Raw genomic sequence first — 23,260 nt, forward strand, 5'->3', positions numbered from 1 at the left:
GCTGCTGTCCACACTTGACCTGGGGGACCTGTTCTACCGGCCTCACAAGTCAATATACCCTGTCACGTGTGGACCCCGCTGAAACTTGAATTCCAAGATTTCGAGAGGTTGAAAATCAACTTTCCAAGGCATTCTTGGCTCGGATAAGAGACCGTCTTGAAGCGGCGATCATTCTAGTCGCTTTCAACTCTTTCCAAAGCGGGTCGTTCCGGATCGCGTAGGCGGTTCTCCGCGCCCCCTAGCCACGAACAAGCACTAATTTCACCTTGTCATGCAGTAGCAAACTTTAAACCTCCCCCCTTCGGGGGGATGCTGCATAATTGACGCCAGAAGACCCGCGTCAACGAGAAGGAGAGTGTGCTCCAATTTCCAGTGTAGTGCAAGTGGGTACTGGTTCCGGAGCTTGAAAAGTGGTTCTGTCCGGTGATCGACGCCATAGATGGCGCGCGCAGAAAAAAGCAAAAAGGCCCCCGCGGAATGTTGTAGTCGGCCCGAGTAGAAGCGTACCTGTTTCGCACTTTCACGAATGTGGTTTGGCGTGAAAGTGGTGGCTTTTTTTCTACTATTTCGAGTTATTATGATGGTGGCAAAAACCTGGGAAGGTGCAGAACAAGTTGAGTGCGAAATCGATGCGGGTGGTCTGCAGCGAGTCTTTCGGAGAAGGGGGGGGGGGGCGTTGAATTATGCAGATTTGTGGGGGAGGAACTGCTGCTGCGTAAAGAGAGCTTTTTCTGCAAAAGGGGGAAAAGCTACTTGGATGGAGAAAAGTTTCGCGGAGAAGGATGAATCGTGGCAAAGTACTCTGGCGAGATGCTCACATAAATTTGCGTGAATACATTCATTAATTATGATAAATGGTATTCTGCTATAACATGAGCACTTTATCGCTAAAGCTTTAAAGAAACACGGATTTACATACTTCACCTGGAAAAATATCACTTATTCAACACAATCTATAAATTACAGAGATAAGTAATAAATAATTATTCGCTCTACAGCATTGCCGTGGCGTTCTCGATTGCGAGATTCCTACTCGAAACTAGGTGTCCGAAGGCTTGATTGTTGAGGCAATTGCAAACCTCTTTTTTACACCTTAGCTTCCATCCACCCCGGGATTCGAACTGACGACCTTTGGATTGTGAGTCCAACTGCCTACCAGCGACTCCACCGAGGCAGGACCCAGGGAGACGACTCCTACACCTGGACTGAGCTAACGACCTAACCTTTTTAGGTTAGTCCGGGGCCAACATTTACTTCCCGTCCGACGGAAGGCGTGATCAGGCAAATCTCGTCTCAAAATTTGTCACCGGGACCTTCTGGGATCGAACCCAGGCCGACTGGGTGAGAGGCAATCACGCTTACCCCTACACCACGGTCCCGGCGATCAAATCATGTTAAAATAAACTTTTCTAAGAAAACCATCAATGTGTATAAAGCTTGAACAGTGTTTTGAACTGGTCTCTATTGTACATTAGAAAAACTATAAAACACAAATAATGAGGTTTTTGGATTCTGCAAAGTTTTGACTGCTTTCTAATACATTTGATGAAAGGTTTAACTAAAAATAGGTTTAATAATTTTCATACTTTTAGAAATAAAAACCACTTATATTCAGCAATTCAAGAGTTTTTTTTAATAGGTTCTATGAAAATATAAAACACAATGGCTTATAGAACCTTAAAAAAACTCTAGACTTTACATATCAAATAAGACTTTCAATTCAAAACTATTTACGTCGGGACGATAACGATAATCTATTGTTATCGTTATTTTGATAATTCTATCGGCGATAAAAATCTTTCTAATATCGATTAATTCGACCATATCATTTATCATGTTAATTTTTAAATGCTTTCACTAAGAATATATTTTTTGAAAATTTTGTTTCGAAGTAAAATTTGTAGGGGAGAGTGGGGAGACTTGATCCCCGGGGACACTTGATCCCAAGCCTGTATCTCGTCAGCATGTGGGTAAAACAATTAGCTTTGTTCTAGAAAGTTGTGCGAAATTAACTAAAACTGATTGTAGAAAACAAAGCAAACAATTAAAAAATGTTTAGATTGAGTTACACACATTTTTTTAAAGCGAGCTGCAAAAAACTTCCAAGAGATCTTTTTTTCTTTGTTTTGTTATGTATAGAAAACACTCAAAAATTATTCAAAAAAATATTTTTATACTTGAATTGTTTGATAAACTTATCAACTCCAAAACCCTTACGCATTTGATGTTGGATTTATCTTCATACTATTTTTACAATCAATTATTTAAAAAAAAAAGTGCGTTTAGGGAGACTTGATCCCTGCATTTTTACTGTCACTGGAATCAGCCTCAAGATTAATTAATTGGGCTGGGTTTTCATACATAGTTTCCTTTAGTATAGTTGTAGATAACTTACTGCAGTTTGAACTTTTTTTCAAAAGTTTTGTAAACAAAAATTTCCAGCTTTTATAAACATGCTTAATTTTGGTCTAAAAAATAATATTTTAAGTTATTAAATATTTTACATACTAAACATGTTATATTTTGAACACAAACGTACAGATTTTATGTGAAATTGCTGTAACTTATAGAAAATTAAAAGTTTGGATGAATAAGAAACATGTTGCTTAAGATTTCTTCAAAATGTTGAAAGGGGGATCAAGTTACATCAAAATTTTTAAAATGCCGGTTTAAAATATTTTTTTAAAACGCTTGGCATGATTCGAAGAATTCATCTGATGAACTACCCTTATTAGCCAAACATAGATGGATGTTTAAGCTTTCAATTCATGCAAAAAGTTTATAGTTTTGTGAGAAATTGACAGAGTTATGTGCGATACAAAAAAAGGGGATTAAGTATCCCCACTCTCCCCTACTCAAAATTAATCACAAAATATCATATTTTTTCGAAAGTACTCAAATTTCCAAAATTTGCAATCGTGATATCAAACGAAGCGAAATTTTGTATGCTTTTTCACTTAATTAGAGTTTTTTTGGAAAATACACAAATTACCGTATTTTTTCGAATGTACTAACATTTTTAAAATGTGCAATTCGTTTCACATTTGATACCCATACGAAGCAAAATTTGGTTTACTTTTCACATTAAAAGAGTATTTTTGGAAAATTCAAAAGAAAAATCACAAATCCGTATTTTTTTTTTCCGTATTTTTTTCGAAAATACTCCAATTTTCAAAAACCCCATATGGATATCAAACAAAGTGACATTTTGTTTGCTTTCTCCCTTTATTAGAGTTTTTTTTTGTAAAATACTAAAAATTTCCCAAAATACCGTATTTTTACAAAAATACTATTTTTTTAAATTGTAATATGGGTAACAAACGACGCAAAATTCTGTATGATATGAAGCATACACAATTTGAATGTATATATAAAGCCTGCAAAAATTCGCTTCGTTTGAATACCCATATTGCATATTTTGAAAATTTGAGTATTTTCAAAAAATTAGGTATTTTGTATTTTTTTTAATAAATTGTAAACGCATATGAAATTTCATCTCGTTTGACACCCATATTGCAAATTTTGAACATTTGAGTATTTTCGGAAATAAACGATATTTTGTGAAAATTTTAATATTTTCAAAAAAAACTCTAACAAAATGAAAGTGCATACAAAATTTCAATTCGTCTGATTCCCACAACGCAAATTTTTAAAACTTGAGTATTTTCGAAAAAAATACGGTAGTTTGTAAAAATTTTAGTATTTAAAAAAACTCTAATAAATTGATTGAAAATAATTGAAAAGGCATACACAATTTCAATTCGTTTGATACCCATATTACAAATCATAAAAATTTGAGTACTTTCGAAAAAATACGGTTTTTTGTGAAAAATCGTGTATTTAATAAAAAAATAATAAACTGAAAAACATACAAAATTTCGCATCGTTTGATACCCATATTGCAAATTATAAAAATTTGAGTACTTTCGAAAAAATACGGTATTTTGTTAACAATTTTGAGTACATATTTAAACTTTGAAACTTACTACATTTCCAACAAATATATTCTTAGTGAGAGCATTGAAAATTTAACATGATATAGTTGAATTGATCGGTTTTAGATGTTTTTTTATTATCGCCGATAGAATTATTTAAATAACGATACCGCTAGATTATCGTTATCGTCTCGTCGAGCCCAACAATTATTATTTTAAGGCCAAATTACTTTGAAAAGAATGAACACAGCTAGAATGAAAACATAAACCCTGTGATGTACATTAAATGCGCGAATTGTGTTAATTATTCATAATAAAACCGAATTAAAAATTAAAAATATGTTTTTTTTTGGAAAAATATAATTTTTACTGGATTTTTTCATTTCAATTTTTAATGTAAATTGCATGATTTTTAATGATAAATCAAAATTGTAACCAAAAAGTACATTATTTTTTTAAAATAAAGTGCATCAGTTTCAAGATATAGCCACTTAAAGTTTAGTTTTAACTGAACTTCAACTTCAACTTATTGTTTCTTTTTCTTTTATTCGCTATATTTCACCAACCAGAGGTTCAATCTTCAATGATTCTTAGAACATTTTATTTGAAATTTTCTCAATTTTTCGAAACAAATAATATTACGAATGGACAACTATGGCCATTATTTTAAAAATTCAGTTCAAATAAAAATGTTGGTGGTTATATCTTGAAAACGGTGCACTGCACTGTTAATCTGAATTTTAAGAAAGAAAGTCAAAACAAATGCTTAGTTAAATTTCCGTTTAAAAAAAACCTATTTTATCAAAAAAATAGTTTTACAACTATGTGTTAACATGATACGAAAAAGCTGTAATTCCTCCGATTTTGTAATACAAACCACTGCATATTTTCCGTTTTTGACGCAGTACTTCAACTTCAACTTTTTTTTCAAGCTTTCCTGGCAAGAAGTGAGAAGTGAGAGAGGTTTTCAGCGGTGGTGCTTTAAATTCTGTAACATTCTTAATATTTGACGAATCTTTTCGCACTTTTCGGCAAAGTTGTTCCCTGGAAGACCAACTATGAGGATCATGCCCTGAAATTCCCACACAATTCACCCATTTTGTTACATATAAATATCAAGGTCAAGGTTAAAATAAAGGTATTTCTCCAACAATCATATTGGATCTAGAATAAAAACAAAATCAGAAATAGATTTTATTTAATGTTTGTTTTTTAATTCTATAAAAAAAACATGTTAAAGCCTCACTCAATTTCCACCTATTTACTGAAGTATTATTATCATTAATATAAAAATCAAACTCAATCTATTCGCTCTACAGCATTGCCTTGGCGTTCTCGATTGCGAGATTCCTACTCGAAACTAGGTGCCCGAAGGCTTGATTTTTGAGGCAATTGCAAACCTCTTTTTACACCTAAGCTTCCATCCACCCCGGGATTCAAACTGACGACCTTTGGATTGTGAGTCCAACTACCTACCAGCAACCGAGGCAGGACCCAGGGAGACGACTCCAACACCTGAATTGAACTAACGACCTAACCTCTAGGTTAGATCAGGGCCATAACTTACTTCCCCGTCCGACGGAAGGCGTGATCAGGCACATCTCGTCTCGTAAAGTGCCACCGGGGGGATCGAACCCAGGCCGACTGGGTGGGAGGCAACCACGCTTACCCCTACTCCGCGGGTCCCGGCGAATTTGAGTATTTGTGTTTAATTATTTCTAGTAAGTACAAAATTAAAACTAGCGATAATCGGTATTAAAATATCTCCAACGACCTCTTCAACTAATGAGCTACACACCCCAAAGCAAAGCCCACCCACAGGGTGAGAAGATGCCTTTTTTGGTTACGACAACTTCGTCCCTTTTCACAACCTCACACTTTAATTTGGAAAATGGGGGAGAGTAGGGGAGGGTTGCAAAAAAAGCATAAAGGGACCGACGACCGTGCAGCATAATGCTGATGACGATGCTGATGATGACACGGTAATGATCCGCTGATGACAGGCAAATGAGACAAATCGTGTGGGTGCGATCTGGGTGGTGGAGCACACTAATTTACCTCAAGTCATAACCCAAGCCGAGTCTCACCCCTTTTATTTTTCAGGGAGTTTCACACGCGAACTTTTTTTTCCCAGAAACGCCATGCCGCACCAACTTTTTGGGGTGCTTTTTCGTGCATGTGGTACTGGACAGGTAGACTGATAGGACCCCTTCAAAGTTATACCTGAGGAGGCGCTAACTGGCTGATTACGATGTTTGGGATCGCTCGGGGGACTGTTTGCTATTGATGACGTCGTCATCTTCAGCGGTTCTTTGTTGAAGCAGAAACAAAATTGGACCGGACTCTGGCGAAGCAACAAGTTCAACTTTTCGCATTAGCACCCGCGATTAGCGGACGAGGACGTTCTGCGGTGTGCTATTTCGTACCAAAATTATCAAAAAACAGCACGATTTGCCATCAGCAAAAGTTCAAACGTGCCAAGTCCTCATTTCTCGAGCAACTCGTGTACCGCGCGAGGGAGATAAGCCCTAATTACGTCCAACAGGAGCAGCGCAAAAGCGGCGAATGGGTTTTGGCTCTATTTACCCCTGCCGCAAAGTCAATTCACGTAACATGTTTCGAATTAATTTCAAACATTCACAACCGCGCCACGGCAGCAGTTACAGAGTGGCGGTTGGGTTTATTTGCGGTACAAAACCATAACAAACGAGCGTTTACCACCCCTCGATCAGATAAGGGACCTTCAACACGTTACTTTTGCGAATGCAGTTCAAGGGGAAACGGGGAAGGATTGTGGGCAACTGCAACGTGTTGCCACAGAAACGTAGTTGCTGTGGACTCCGCGATTCAATAGGTGCTACCTGTAGAAAGATTCTAAGGAGCTATTAGGAATAAAAAATATCTTCTGCTTAGCTCATAACCAACAAAACCAAGAATTATCACCATGATCCACCGAAAATGGCGGCGCGTGGGATCGGTAAACAGAAGTTGTCTACGACATATTTTTGAAGTACAACCCACCCTCGCTGCAAGTAGTTGTACTACAAACTGAACAACAAAAAAGTACCAAGGGTACCAAACGGCAACACAACATGCGTGTTGGGCAGTGTTTTTATGCTTCTTTTTTTCCTTTCTTCGGACCTCGCAACATAAACTTTAATGTTTTGTTGTTTGTGTTGAAGATTTTTTACTGTCATTATTTTCGAGCATGTTGATTCCAATTTGGATGCAAGTACCATAAATGGAAGTGAAATAAAAGTTTACAGTGAGCAACCGAAAATATAAATTGAGAAAAAACTTTATTTCAGAGTATCAGAAGAATTGTCACAAGCGTGCCATGAAAAACATAGTTTGCTTCAAAACCATGAAACCTTGAACTAAAATCCTAAGATCATCCTGTATTTTTACGGGATCGATTCCTAGCGATGTTCTACAAAGTTGTTTCCCGAATCACAATCATTTTCAGGCGAGCTTCTAGGGTTAACCCTAGATTTTGGTTGATGCCAAGGTTTATGCACTTGAAAATATCCATGGTCCACGCTAATACTGCATACAAGGTATTACTTTCTAATTCCGACTTCACACGACATGTCAAACCGACCGCACAATCATTGAACTCACTCACAGTCCATCTCTACTGTGCGCCCCAAATAGAGGTCAACTAGGTAGATCTTCCACCTCGCCACCACTCTGGTTTCCCCTTTTGACGACATCACAGTCACCGCCAATTAACCCTCTTTATAGTCGCCACCGCCAACCCTTTGTGGTCATCTCCGAGCTGTGCGCTGTCTACGGCCCCATTTGTTGTGGGAGTTCCGAACACGTTGAGATCCACGCGAACACCCATCGATACCTTGTTTCGGCACTGCATGGGACTCCACCTGAACTTGGAGCTGCTGCTGGGTAGCTGATCTCTATCGGCTCGTAGAAACCTGACTCGGCGCAGCGGCCACAAATCACTTTTGATCGCTGGACAGCGCTGAAAAACGGTTCTTCGCGTGTGTGTACTTCGCGAATGTTGTTTGCCAACAAAGCGGCTTTTGAGTCGACGGAAAGAACGCTGTAAGGCGCTGTAGATGGCTGTAGATTACGGAAGACCGATGTCTGGTCATTCTTTCTGCTGTTCCCTTTAGCGCGGTGGATAAGAATCGCCGGCGAACGGTATGCGAACCTGTGTGCCGCCACCAAGTCTTTCCACCTCCGGGAAAGAAAGGTAGCGATCGGTATCGCAAACGACCTGACCTCAACGCGAAATTTTCGCTTGAACTGAAGATCTTCACGTTCTCCTCGTTGCGCAAAACGCACAGTCTTTGGTTGCTCCAAAGAAGCTCCAAGTTCCCGTTAGAGACCCCCAAAGAGTGGCGCGCGATCAAGTCGAGCCCTAGTGTGCCTTGAAAGCACTACACAATGATGATGGCAGGTCGTTGATGATCTACACCACCACCAACAAGTTGGGTACAAAAGGTGCGGGCAGATTTTTGCAAACCTGTTCCTCACGGGGAGGCCTTCGCGCACATAATGATATGCATAAAAAGAACTGGCCGCCCGCCGGCCTCGCCGGACGAGAGGGTACTAAATCATAGGACCCCCTATTCTTCGCAGTGTTTCCCCGTGGAATGTTCCGCGGTTGTTGGTAACGCTGAGAAAATGAGGGGAGAGAAAGATTGTGGGTTCTTTTGCGTTTCATGGTCTAGTGATTTGCGAAAATTATGTACACGTGTGGTTGTGTGGTGGTGTCTGGACCCTTGGTCTATTATTGAGATCTGGTCACGAGGTTTTGGGGGGAGGGATTGGACCACATAGGGTACACGCGTTGGCTGCGATCGGTTCTGCATGATGTGGGTCCTGAAAAGGGTCTCATTATAGATGTTTCACATCAGTAGAAGAAAGCAGTAATCGTGGACCATTTTGGAATCATTATGTGAGCTAAAAGGAACATTTTAAAAATTATAAAACTGAACAAAATATACAATAAAATTGCTTAGCACTGGCACAACCGATTTGGATTGCGTTGCTATCAGTCGGTCACTTGACCCAATGTCACCCCCCAGACCCAATGTCACCCCCACTGACGGTACAATAAATTTCTTGTTGTGATAGATCGTAACCTTTGTAGGACATAACAAAAAAAACTCTGCATACCTTTGTATAACCTTGTAAAACTAAATTTTAAATTATCTAAATATGATCAAAAAATGATTTAGGGAATGGAAATACCACTTTGAAATATATTATTAATAATCTTAAAAATTAAAAAAGCTTCCAAATAAAGCTTGAATTGATTCATATAACATGCTTATCTTCAACTCTAAGCTATCCTGCTAGACATTCAATTCGTTCCAAAACGTCCGTTCCAAAAATCACACACCTCATCAGCCCCACTAATCTTCACTTTGCACGCTAATCTCAACGGTCCCAATAAAAATTTAAATATCTCCATTCCGGTGTCACATCCGTAATCCGAAATTCAGAAGAAAAATAAAACTTTTCCGTCTCTTTCTCTCTGCTGAAACAGCAGCATAAAACACACACACACCACCAGAACACCAAAGCACCGAGAACAGTTCGCATTTGCCGGCTCGATTTATGCAAATTTTATGAAAGCATCGCGCCGAGAGCGGGAGATAAAATTAAATCCCGAAAAACCTGCACTCCGAGCGGTCGGCATCGGCCTCAACGACAATATTTTATGCACATACACGAGAACCCACAGCAGCGGGACTTTTTATCTCAATCTGACTCCGTCACTAGCCGCCGCAACGAAGCTGGTTCTGCAGGTTCAGCGGGATTGACTAGTTATGCCTAGCCGTTCCGTCACAGGATCCTGTTGCGAGTTTTCGCCATCCAGCTGCGATTAATCCTGGTGTTCACTGAACAAGAGCTGCTGTCACTCTCGTGAGTTGATGCGTTGCGTTGACACAACTCACCGGTTCTTCTGGCCTTGTTTTAGGCGTAATTACCACTCTAAATCATGCTTCTCTAATCACCAGCACAATATCTGCACCCTCTCAAGCTAACACTTTGTGACCAATTTTAGCACGAATCCCGCTAACGAGAACGCTCACTCTCGTACGCAGATCATCATCTTTCACACCATAAATCTACAACACACTGGCCCCAAAAAGAACTTCAACAAACAAGAAAACCGCATTAACCGAAAACACACACAGTTACGTGTCTATCCACGTTGACACAGGTACCATAATAACGTGTTCTAAGTTACGCGTTTCACGCACCGGTAAGCGGGCCTTCCCGGAACTTTTACCGACCCGAGCGCGATCAAACCTTAATGCGAACTAAGCTGACCGTGAGCGAACTTCGCGGTTTGGGCGCCGCCAATCAGCAGAGAGCGAGCGAGAAGGGCCCCTCTCTTTTGGCGATCGAGTGGAGTTATTTTGCGTGCAGAGATAAGTGAATGGTCGAGGTGAGAAAAAGAGAGTGGATTAGCGCGCGAAGCATGCTCTCGAATGAGGCTTGATCGCCAGTGGAGAAAGAGAGCGCCGAACAAGAACCGGTTGCGTGAAAGGTGTTCTTGGAGTTGCGGTGAGTTGAAGAGACATGGTGTGATGAGAATTGAACTTCAAAATAATATTTCAAAGTGTTTTTTCATACATACAATTTTACGAATATTCGAAAATGTACTCTATGAAATGATTTTCTAATCGATCTGGTGCTTCGACATTATTTTTTTTATATAAACACATCTTAGCAAAAAATTGTCGCACGTGATAAAATCCCGATTTTTTTATTTGACTTTTTAACAATAAAATCTCCAAAATATGATGAAGAGATATGAATCTTTGAAAAATTAAAGATGGCAATTTATGAAAAAATCTACAAGATTGACAAACAAAATTTCTAAAATCACCTATAAGATGCAATATCTAATTTGTAATCGAAAATAACTTAAAACATTTGTTTGATAAAGTGCATCTTCATTAGGTTATAAGTATTTAAAGGTACTTTTTTCTAAAAAGTTTCAGTTTTTTGCAATTTAAAGACAGAAATTTAAAGAAAATCTTCAAAAAATATCTCTTTTTGACTTTGTTGATCAAAATGCTGTTTGCTGAAATACAGCCTCCTAAAGCTTATTTTTTTTTTAAATAAGTTTTTCTCAGTGTCACCTAAGCAGCCCATATTTTTGAACCAGTAACATTTTGAAAACTATTGGTTCGTTTTTCAATGCAAAAAAAAATGAAACTGTTGTGAATTTTTTTACTCTTTTCTGCAATTTTTTTTTTTCAAAAACATCAAAATTTAAAAGGAAATAGAAGTCTAACCAACTGAAAACAATTAGAAATGCATTTTCCTGCGTTTAAAATCATATTTAGCATGTCTGGGATCGATCAAAAATATTTTCAATTTTTGTGGTATTCCAATGTACAACACCGCAAAAAGTTTTTTTTTCGGCGAAAAAAAAAAACTTCTTCAATACTTGATCGTGCAAGCAGTGGTGATGGGAAAGTGGTTTTTTGTGGTGTTCTCTTTGTGCTATGTTCGTGTTCATGTTCGAGTCATGCATGCAGTGGGGGGTCATTGTGGTAATTAATATTATTGCTCGTCAGTATCGTGTGGGCAGCTGGGCCAGGAAGATGGTTTTATTGTTGTGTTCGTTTTGTAATGTATTTGTATTAAAATCTAGCATGGCTTTTTGTGGTGATGGTATGGTTTGGTGGTGGTGGTGGTGGTGTTAAAAAAAACAAACGTTCTATTTACTAACATTGAGTCCAAAACCTCCCTACAAACATCTATACCACTAGGTGACGTAGAGATCTCTGCGCATTCTAGATAGATGTTTACTAACATACCTTCCAATCCCTGAGGTTAGCAAGGTACCGGCCAGGAGCCCCTTATCTTACTGGATAGTATTACACGCTCATCAAAAGAGGAAAACATGGTATCTCCCGTGTTGGAATATTGTAACCGGATGAGAGTCTAGTGCTATCATACGTTTAATTACAGTTAAACAGCAAGATAAGCGTTGTGCAGCCATCCGGAATTGTGCGACCTTTATTGCTAATGCTAATGCTAATGCTAAAAAAAAACTTCTTCAATACTTCGATATTTTGAAAACTAATGATTGCAAAACAACTGGGCAGGTGTAAAATGCACTTTAAAACACTTTTTTCATTGAAATGTAGAGACCATGGCTTGTTATTTCAATTTTTATACTTTTTTTAAAAAGAAAATATGAATTTACTAAAACAGTATTTTTTGTGGTTTGGTTGGTTTTCTTTTGTGTAGCAAATTTATTTTATTTTACACCAAGCATTTTTTTTTCAAAAATCAATCATCAAAATACAAATTACGAGCCTAATCCCAGCAAATTTGAAACAAAGTATCACTAAATGTTTTATACATTGTTATAGCTGTACTACTGTTGAACATTTACACAATAACCATGAATTTCTGAATTTTTATTTTTTCCGCAAGACTGTGATATTTTGCCAATCTGTGGTCTCAATATTTTTTTTAAACCCCTAAAAGTGATGTTCTCTACATGGTTTACAATCGATTGCACAAATTATTTCAATAAAAACTTAAATTTTCAGAAATTATTTTTCTTGCCACCGGATTTTGTGAAAAACATTTTGAAGGGGGGTAAAAACTAAATTTCAAATTTCAAGACTAGGTAAAAAAATTGAATCAGAAAATATCACAAAATGCTGTATACTTTATTACAGTTATGTTGCAACACAGCAAAAAAAGTTGAATTTTGGAAGGTTGAAAATTTGGTAGGTTGAATATTAACTCTTTTTTGAGTAATATTACATAAAAAATATGTATAAATATAAGCCTGTTAAATATTCATCAGAAACGGATGAATATTCATCAATTCCTGATGCAATATTAAACATTTTTTTCGACACAAAATCTGTCCCTATATCCATCATTTTTTTCTGTGTACCAAAAATTTTGAAGAATTTATTAATATTTTTCCAAGGTTTTTTGTCTTTTTCCGATAAGTAGTCAAAAATTTCTCAATTTCTTGTTACGTCAAATTCTTAAACCAAGGTTGTCGCTTGTGCTATGAGAAAATGTTAAAATACCGAGATGTTTTTATTTTAATTTTCAAAATTGTAGAGTTTGTCAAATAGTTTTTGAAAAAAAAAAACTTGTTTTAAAACATCTTCAATTACTTTATGATTCTCCAAAAGCTACAGTTTCAACCGTCTCTCTCATAACTACCTTCCACTCAAAACATCGAAGCAAAGAGCAAGAAGCAACCAAAACAAACAGAGAATCTCAACCGAAGGGCAATAACAAAAAAAATACACCGAGCATCTCACCACCACACCGGCATCAGCGCCGAAGGTGGGAAAGTCAATAAAACAACGCGCAGCACTGCCCGGCTACAAATCTCGCACAATCATCCCTCAATCGAGTTGTTTCATTCAAAAGGTTTTTTTCTTCTTCTTTTATATAGCAGCTTGAGAAATGCACCAGCCATCGCTTCTTATAAACGTTTCATGTTTCCCAACCAAACCAACCAACCACTTCTTGACCGCTTCTTCACGGTTGAAGTGTTTCAGTTGGCAACCCTGCATCGGAATGATGATGGAATCTCCTCTAGTGTGAACTGGAACTGAATGGTCCACATAATACCCGAGCCACTCATTGATGGTCTTGGTCTAGTAGCAGCAACAGCAGCAGGACAATCACTATAACTAGCCAGATAAACGGCGGCCCCCTCGTCGTCGATCTTCGGATCTCTTTTGTAACCATATATGCGATGCAATATTGACGGTTATTCAGGTGGAAAAAGCTATGATTAAGCGGTACATTAGCGAGAAATTTGCAAACAACTCTCGAACTTGTCGCAATTAGACCAAATTCACTACACAAATTATTTACGCTCTTTCAAACTTTGTCCATTTTCCATTTATTCGCATTTTTTGTGCGAACTTAACTTCTTCCAAACCCTAAAAAATACCCCATTCCAAACACTTTGCTAAATAGTTAATTCTCGCAAACTATTGCCCAGAACTCGTGCAAAGTTTTCGCACTACCCGAGAGAAGCAACACCGAAAAAAAAAAACTTTCCCACTAAAGCTAACTTTTCCGCCGAAACTTTCGACGAGAGCGCAAAAACGCCTAAAAGTATGCTCGTAAAATACTCGCTACCCACTGCACGGTGGGCGGCAAAGAAGGTGAACCGGAGCTTTTTTTTTCTTTGGAAAGGCAATGCTACCCACCGTCAGGGCGTCGCGACGGTTTGGGTGGTGGGTGGTGATTTAGGGGTGGCGTTTTTAAATCGGCATGGTGAAGGCACAACTCTGAATTATTTTTTTCTTCTTTCAATTTTTGGTTTGAAAATGTTAAGTTTTAGTAAAAATTATAATTTTGGCACTTAATTCTGAAATAAGAAAATCCAACAAAAATGGCAAAAATAGCGCATTTTATCAAATTTGTCAATACTATCTATATAAACGAAAAAAATAATGCAAAATTGTTCCCAGCAACTTGCCAGCTCATTTTTAGAGTATTGGGCATACCAGCACTTTGAGACTAAATTATAGCTTCCAAAAAAGGTTTATCAGGATTTCAGTCATGAAATCGGATGTTTGCAAGCAAATTTCTCTCAAGTGTTTCGACAAATAAGTTGTATAATTCTTGAAAATCAGTTAATTATAGAAAAAAGATCAAAGTGGGATACAGGCCAAACATAAAAAAAAACCCGAAACCTATTTTTAACTTGATTTGAAAACGATTTTTCAATATGGGTGCTTGATGGAAAAACAATTTGTTGCAAAATGGTTATAAAAAAATGGGGCAAATAAGGTAAAATTTTAAAATTGAGCTGGTTAAAACAAACCAAAACAAGCCCATAGGTTATATTTTCTTAAACTTGCTGGGAATTTCCGAGATTTTAAGTGTAAATATTTTGACAAAAAGAATGTGAGGATTTAAACGTGCAAGAAAATGTATTTTTATACATTTTTTTCGAAGAGCTTATCTTTAGTTTATTAGGAGCTACGAACTTTTAGTTTATAAGGAGCTACGAACTTTTTGAGAAATGAAAACTGAACGAGAACAGAAGAAGTGAATTTTTTTGATAAGTATGTAAAAAAAGTAATCTTAAACAAACTTCAAAACCAGTTTTCTGTTAGTTGCATTATCATTATTAGCTTTAAAAAAATGAAAAACTTTTTGTAGGGGAACCTTTTCAAATTCACTGGTTACATACAAAGAATCACGATTTTTTGATGATTTTTTTCTTTTTTTTAAGCAGCGTACAATTTCTAACAAAATAATTCGATGTGACAATTTTTATTTTATAAATTTGAAATGTAAATGTACTTTGAAATGGGCTATTTAGCATGAATGGCTTCTATTTCTATTAAACCTTTTTAAACAAAAGTGTTATGTAAACGTTGGAAAACCCGTATCAAATGTTTTTTTAATTGATTTGGTATCTTCGAGAAAGTGGCAGATTATCTTTTAGACTGTTCAATTAAAAGAGTACATGGAAAAAGCTTATTTTTTTTTGCAAGGACAGCTTAAAAAATTGTATGGAGACTTTTTTTGAGAAAACAACTATGAACATTTCTGTACCAAAAATTATTTTTTTTATTTATTTTTTTACTTGACTCAAACTTTGTGGGGGCATTCTCAACGACCAAAGAAGCTATTTTTTGTACACTCAAACCCCGATGGTTTGACACCAACTGTTGTCAAACGAACGGGGTCACTTTTTAGTTTGACACCCCTTTTACACGGCGTTTACACACACTATCAAACGTTTGTTTTGATAGTTTGCGTGAGCGCCTTGTAAAAAGTGACAGTTCGTCACTTTTTAGTTTGACTTTGACCAACCAACGGGGTACAAACTAAAAAAGTGTCAAACGAAAAAGTGACCAACCACCGGGGGTTGAGTGTAATAGATTAACCCATACAAGTCTCCATAGAATTATGGTATCTGTTCATACAAAAATCTTTAAAAGAAAAAATCTGTAACTTTTGGAGAAATTTTCTGATCAATTTGATATCTCAGGTAAAATTAAAGGTATTTATGAGCAATTTCCTATCTATTTTTCTCCAAGCCACTTTCCAATCTTCAATGACTCTTAGATAATTTTATAGTAAATTTTCTGAACTTTAAAAAAATAGGAAATGGTCACCCATGGTCACCTTTTTTTAATAAAAGAACTGGAAATGTTTCGCTGAAATCAAACTTTCGGTGGCTATATTTTGAAAACGGGGCCCAATACCAAAAATCTGCACTTTTCATTGCAAATTCAATTTTACATTAAAAAATAGGTAAAATAAATGTATGTTTATAATTTTGATTTTCTCCAAAACCATACTACTCTATGGTTCTAAAGTTGCGGGGTTTTGTCCCCTAAAACATATTTTTTGGGAAATTAAATCAAGCTTATTTTTTATTTGTTTTAATCAATACATAATTTTTTCTTAACATCTTATTACTGAAACTTCCCTCTCGATTTCCCAAAAAATAAAATAAGATGTTTCAAAAACTCATGATTTCATGCTAACTTGACACCCTGTAAATTATCTCCCAGTGAAAAAAGCTCCCACCAAAGCATTCAGACTACTTACGTATGCTGGAAACTTTTGGCTGCAGCTTGGGTGAGCCACCGGAAAGGCTAAGATCACTCTGGGAGCTCTGCTGGCTGTCCTTGCTGTGGGTGCGCCCGCTGAAATTGAGAAAAATTGGAAAGAAAAACACAAAAAAGTTAGAAATCAGCTGCTGATAAGAAATTGAGACGTCGCCTGTGTTCAAGCAGGGGCAGACATCGAGAAGCAAATTTAATGGCGTTTATAAATCGTGGCTTCTCTCGCGAGCGGCACTGCTGATAAGGATCGAAAACCTTTTCCGAAATCGCGGACGTAAGTGGTCACTTTAAAATGACCGGAGGAATGTCTTGTTTACAGAAGGGTTTGCGAAGCTGATAAGGGTGGCGCTGGGTGGCCAAGTGAAATTCTCGCCCGATATCGATACATGTTACACGTTCAAGTGTGAAAACAAACGCACGCTTTTGGAGGAGGTGTATGAATGAGGAGTGGCACGATCAACACTGACATTGGAATGCTTCTAATTGACGGTGGTTGGTTTGGAATTGTTAAACAAGGAAGTATAGCATGGCTTCAACGTTAACTCGAGCGGAAAACGACTTTATTGGTGATTGGAATCGATTAGTGAGCTAATTTTGAGATTTCAGTGTCATTGTGTCGTATTTGTATTCTTTCAACATTTTTTTGGATTTTGGATTGATTGATTTTCGGGAGGTATTTCGACCTCAATAATATCATCATCTCTCTAGAATGATATTTTCATCTACAAGGGATTTCATATCGAGTCGAGAATCAATTTTTGGCACAGTCATAACAAATTACATCACATACATCAACGATTCCGACCACACCATCCGATTGGAAGCAGTGAAATCGCATTATAACGACAGACTCGTCTAAAAACACCCGAAAATCAATAGCTAATAAAAATTCAATATCAAACCACTTCGAGTTCGGATTCGCCAAGCTGATCTCAATAAATATCCAATCAATCCTCCACCCGAGCACGAGTCGTTATCGGATCTCGACATCGTCCAAACGACAACAAAAACAGGCATCACCAACGATAATGCGTGTAATGAACTTGACGACCCGCGGGCCACAGCATGTGGCCATCTGTCTCGCCGGATTATGCGGACTGACCACAATGGAGCGGATCGTTCACAGTTGATCGGTTCCACTGAGAGAGCCAGCAACCTTGAAAAGCTGTGAAATGCTGCGTCGTTCCAGCTAATTTATTCCACACTCGTCGCCACAAACAGTATCCAACTCGGATATCTGGAAAACACAACGAACTTCACTGTGGGATCCAGAAGTTCTGACATTTGGTCTTTCGGTGATTAGTCAATCCACTCACAGTCGAGTGGTTTGTTCTGCTGGTCGTCGAGAACTTCATCGCTAAGCCGACATTATTTAGTATCCACTCAGCGGACATGGTAGAGTAAGCGACTGAGTGATGGTTCGATCATCTGGTTGTTCTGGGGTAGTTTGCCAATCGTTGCACGACATTACTTTGATGTTCATCAAAGAACATGCACATACTCACTTTGAAGCTTGTCAGATTAGTCCACATTGACGGAGCATGTCGAACAAATTACCCAGCTGTTTGACAGGGTTCGATTGGTATTTATAAGCAGAGCCAACAACAAATAAGCAACACAAATAAACGCGGGAAAAGGCAAGTAGCGAACCGGTAGAGAGAACTTCCAGCAGATAAGATAAACGACGACGACATCATTGTTATCCGAGCATTCGTTGGTGAAGGTTGTCTGAATCAACATGACTCGTCGCGTCCCGGCGCAAAACGCCGGCAATATTGCCCTACCTGCGGCTCAAGCAGGCAAAAAAGTGGGAATTTCCAAAAGGAAGGTTGAGGCCTCAACTGATGGCCAAAAACCGGGATTTCCAAAAGGAAGGTGCTTTTGGAAGTGACATCGAACAGCAAAAAGACGAAAAAGAGCGACGGTACTGTACCGATGGATGAGGAGGAGGAGAACTCTTCGTCGCACGAGGAGCAGCTATTGAAGAACAACAAGTTCGCTGGACTGCCTGACGAGGACCAGGTAGCGGAAGCAAAGGAGAATGAAGTGAAACAGCGAAAGGAGAAACTGCCTCCTTTTTATGTGAGGCAATCAGCAGCAACGATCGACTTTCGAGCGGGGCTGGTTGAACTCATCAAGTCTGGGAAAGTCCTAGGCAACATTCGTCTGTGTCAGGACGGATTTAAGGTGCTGGTGCAATCCAGGCAGCACTATCAACTGGTCAAGGATTACTTGACCGAAAACGAGGCGGAGTACTTTACCCATGATGTCGTCATGGATAAGCCGTACAAAATCGTCGTCAGAGGTCTGTACGACATGCCAGTGGAGGAATTAGCTGCCGAGCTAAAAGTTTTGAAACTGGATGTGTTGGCCGTGCACAAAATGAGCCGACGCAACAAAGACATCAAGTACCGTGACCAGCTCTACCTGCTGCATTTGGCTAAGGGATCGACGACGCTTCCTGAGCTGAAGGCAATCCGAGCGGTTTTCAACATTATCGTGTCGTGGGAGCGATACCGACCAGTGCATCGTGACGTCACACAATGCTTCAACTGCCTGGGCTTCGGGCACGGAGGTAAGAACTGCCACCTGAAGCGTCGTTGCGCCAAATGTGGTACCGATGCGCACATCACATCCCAGTGCATCCAAGATTCGCTGGTGAAGTGCCTCAACTGCAACGGTGAGCACTCGTCAACCGACCGAAAGTGCCCCAAGAGAGCTGAGTTCGTGAAAATTCGGCAGCAAGCATCGACGAAGAATCAGCCTCAGCGTCGTAGAACTCCTCCAGCCCTGGTGGAGCAAAATTTCCCACCTCTTCAACCGCGACGCCAGGTCCCGAACTTGGCACCGTTGCCGTTGGATCCCAGGAAGAGAGCTGAGATGAATCATCCACGGCCGGGTTCCAGCCAGGAGCCGAGACCGCCACCACCGGGCTTCAGCCAGGAGCCAAGACCAACCCAAGAACCAGCAGTTGAGGAAAATGGTAATGATCTTTACACCTCAACCGAACTCCTCAATATTTTCAAACAGATGTCCGCTGCACTGCGTGGATGCAAAACCAAGACCCAGCAGATTGAAGTGCTGACCTCGTTCGTCATCCAGTATGGATCGTAGGTCCCTCAAGCTGCTGAATTGGAACGCTTGCTCCATTAGGAGGAAGAATTTAGAGCTGGTGGATTTTCTTCGCGAGAAGGAGATCGACGTAGCTGCCATCACGGAAACTCATCTGAAGCCCGGTGAAAAAGTTTATCTGCAAAACTACAAGATCGCGACGCAGCTCGATAGGACCACCTCTGGAGGAGGAGGTGTGCTTGTCGCTGTTCATCGTGATCTCAAGCCACGCCGGCTGCCACACTTTAAGCTGGACATCATCGAGGCCGTTGGAGTGGAAATTCCCACTTCGGTTGGCCCAGTACTCTTCATTGCTGCATACTGCCCACGTCAGGTGAATGCCAGAGATGGTTCAGCAGCAAAACTGAAGAGCGATATCCAGAAGCTGACACGGCGGAGCGCAAAGTACATCATCGCTGGTGACCTCAACGCGAAGCATGAAGTTTGGGGCAACAGCAGGAGGAATCGGAACGGAGTGATTCTGCACAACGATCTGCAAAACGGATACTACAACGTTGTGAGTCCGGATCGTCCAACGAGGGTGGCTCGGTCTGGGAATCACTCAATCATCGACTTCTTCATTACCAATATGGCTGAGAACGTGGCTCATCCTGAGGTGTTTGAAGAGTTGAGTTCTGATCACTATCCGGTGGTTGTGGAGGTTGGAGCTTCCGTTACTCCGCAGCGGCAACCAACCCGGAAAGATTACCACAACGTTGACTGGCAGCAGTTTCAGCAAGTGGTAGACAGCAACATCGACTATGATCAACACCCGGAAACTTCTGCCGATATTGATCGTTCGCTGGAGGTGATCCAGCAGGCTATCAACCAAGCAGAGGCTGCCAACGTTCGGGAGGTTCCTGTTAATTTTAAGGTAACTGATATTGACGTAGATACTAAACACTTGATTAGACTTAGGAATGTTTATAGGAGACAATATCAACGGACTGGGGACTATGACAAAAGATTTCAGTGAACAATTTGAACAAAATCATACAAGACCGACTTGACAATATCAGAAATCAAGAATTTTCAAAACATGTAAGCCAGCTTGGGAATTATTCAAAACCATTTTGGAAACTTTCAAAAGTTCTTAAAAACAAACCAAAGCCTATTCCTCCTCTTATTGTTGAGGATTCTCCTTTGATTACATCCGAGGAAAAGGCAAATGCACTTGGGCTTCATTTTGTTAGTTCACATAATCTTGGCGCTTCCATGACCAGCCGTAAAGAAACATCAGTTGCCAATAGTATTTCAACAATCAATGACTCTACCTTTGAATTTCCTGCAGATTCCCATGTTTCTGGTGAGGAAGTCAAAGTTGCAGTTAAACAAATGAAAAATATGAAAGCTCCTGGCTTTGATAACATTTTTAATCTAGTGTTGAAAAAACAGAGTGATCAGTTCTTTCAACATCTAGCCAATATTTTCAATAAATGTTTGCAACTTGGTTACTTCCCCACCAATTGGAAGCTGGGCAAAGTCATACCAATTTTGAAGCCTCAAAAGATCCAACATCGCCAACAAGTTATCGTCCCATTAGTCTTTTGAGTAGTCTGTCCAAACTCTTTGAGAAGGTCATCTATTCAAGGCTTTTGGATTTTACCAACGATAATAATATAATTTTGAATGAGCAGTTTGGCTTCCGAAAGGGACATAATACTGCTCATCAGCTTACGAGAGTAACTAAAATCATCAAGCAGAACAAGCTTGAGTCTAAATCAACTGCTATGGCTTTGTTGGATGTTGAGAAGGCTTTTGACAATGTTTGGCATGATGGTTTGATACATAAACTGTATTTATACGGTTTTCCAATGTATCTTATCAAAATTATCCAGCACTATCTTTCGGAGAGATCGTTCAAGGTTTTTCTGAATGGGATTGCTTCTGGATTATTCAACATTGATGCTGGGGTTCCCCAAGGAAGTATTCTTGGCCCACTTCTGTACAATATTTTTACATCTGATTTGCCTACTCTTCCTGGTAATGGTGTGTTGTCACTTTTGCTGATGACACTGCCGTTATTTATAAGGGTAAAATAACCAGATATTTAGTTGGCCGTCTTCAGAAGGGTCTTGACGTTCTTTCCGAATACTTTGGCGACTGGAAAATTCGCATAAATGCAGCCAAAACTCAAACCATCATTTTTCCACTTTCCAAATCGGCCAGATTTGTCCCAAAGGATGATGTTTTGATTAAAATGAATGATGTTTCGATACCCTGGTCAAAGGAAGTTGTCTATTTAGGTCTCATACTTGACTCGAAACTATTGTTTCGGCAGCATGTAGATAAAATATTGAACAAGTGCAGCATTCTCATCAGGTGTTTGTATCCTTTAATTAACAGAAAATCAAAGCTATCTTTGAAAAATAAGTTAGCAGTTTACAAACAAATAATTTACCCCGTTATTGAGTATGCAGTACCTGTTTGGGAGTGTTGCGCTAGAACTCATAAATTGAAGCTCCAGCGTGTCCAAAACAAGGTACTCAAAATGGTTTTGAATGTTCCTGGCTGGACAAGATCAAGTGAGGTTCATGAATTAGCAGAAGTAAAAATGTTGGATCAGAAGATTCAAGAAAAATGTTTGAAATTCAGGGAAAAATGTGCTATATCTGAATACCCCTTGATTCAAGGATTGGTTTAGTTTATGGTAAGATTAAGTTAGTTTTAGGTTAGGTTATGTTTTCTTACATTTTTTTTTCCTCATTGTACCTAGTGTTACAAAAATGATAAATCATATACTTTTAAAGTTATGAAAATAAACAGTGTTTAAATCACGAAAAGCAAACTAAAGCTGAAGAGCCACAGCTGACCACTTATTATGTAAACCAAATGTAATTATTATAAGAAAGATTCAATAAAGTATATTTAATTCAAAAAAAAAAAAACGACGACATCAATTTTGCTTTCAAATGCAGGAGAGCTTGACCAACTCGGTTGCAGTCACAGTGCCGTGAACGGAATATGGGAATAAAGGTGTGAAATGCACGAGATAAGATGATGTAAGGACACCTCTCTTGTCAATTATTCATAAGTGAATGTAGAACACGTTATGGCTGTGTAAATGGGAAGGTATTTCAAGTAAAGGTAGATAGCGTGCTTATCTGGGCTGGCTGATAACGGGTGACAGAAATTGATGATTGTCATGTGCACAGAACCGTTGTTTACCTTTAAACAAAGTGATTGGTCCATAAACAAGATTGTACACTTGACGAGAGGACAACATTAACCAATTTTGCTCTGGTTTCAAAATCACTGGCACAGCAAACAAATCACTTTTGATAAAATAAGAACATACCACCAGCTTAACCGCTAGTATTTTTGTACTTTTTGTAACTTGATACAAATACCAAACTTCTAAGCCAATATTCAAAATATACTACTGCCAACATTTAGTAAAATCGTTCTCGAGTTATGGTTTTAAATTTTAAAATTTCTCAAGAACTTTAATAATAAAATAAATACGACTCACAATTATTACAAATAAAAAAACCTAAGAGTAATGAGACCTTTTTATTTTTTTTAACTGCTAAATGTGATTTAAAAACAACTAGACTGTATTAATAGTAGTTTATGCAACAAGTTGCAAAAAGCAGATTTTTTCAGCACGAATCGTACATTTATCCAACGAGGTTG

At 38.7% G+C, this 23,260-nt stretch overlaps 1 protein-coding gene across 2 annotated transcripts in view; it reads right to left on the reverse strand.

The window, feature by feature from the left end:
* The window catches only part of LOC6031266 (serine-rich adhesin for platelets), a 273,589-nt gene that overhangs the window by 139,690 nt on the left and 110,639 nt on the right, over positions 1 to 23,260 (reverse strand). For both annotated transcript variants that reach the window (XM_038253669.1, XM_038253668.1), the window contains exon 5: positions 16,497 to 16,594. In XM_038253669.1, coding sequence (XP_038109597.1) covers positions 16,497 to 16,594 — 98 coding nt within the window. The remainder of the gene's footprint in view (positions 1 to 16,496; positions 16,595 to 23,260) is intronic.

This window comes from Culex quinquefasciatus, chromosome 2, assembly GCF_015732765.1.
Source record: "Culex quinquefasciatus strain JHB chromosome 2, VPISU_Cqui_1.0_pri_paternal, whole genome shotgun sequence".
Lineage (NCBI taxonomy): Eukaryota > Metazoa > Arthropoda > Insecta > Diptera > Culicidae > Culex > Culex quinquefasciatus.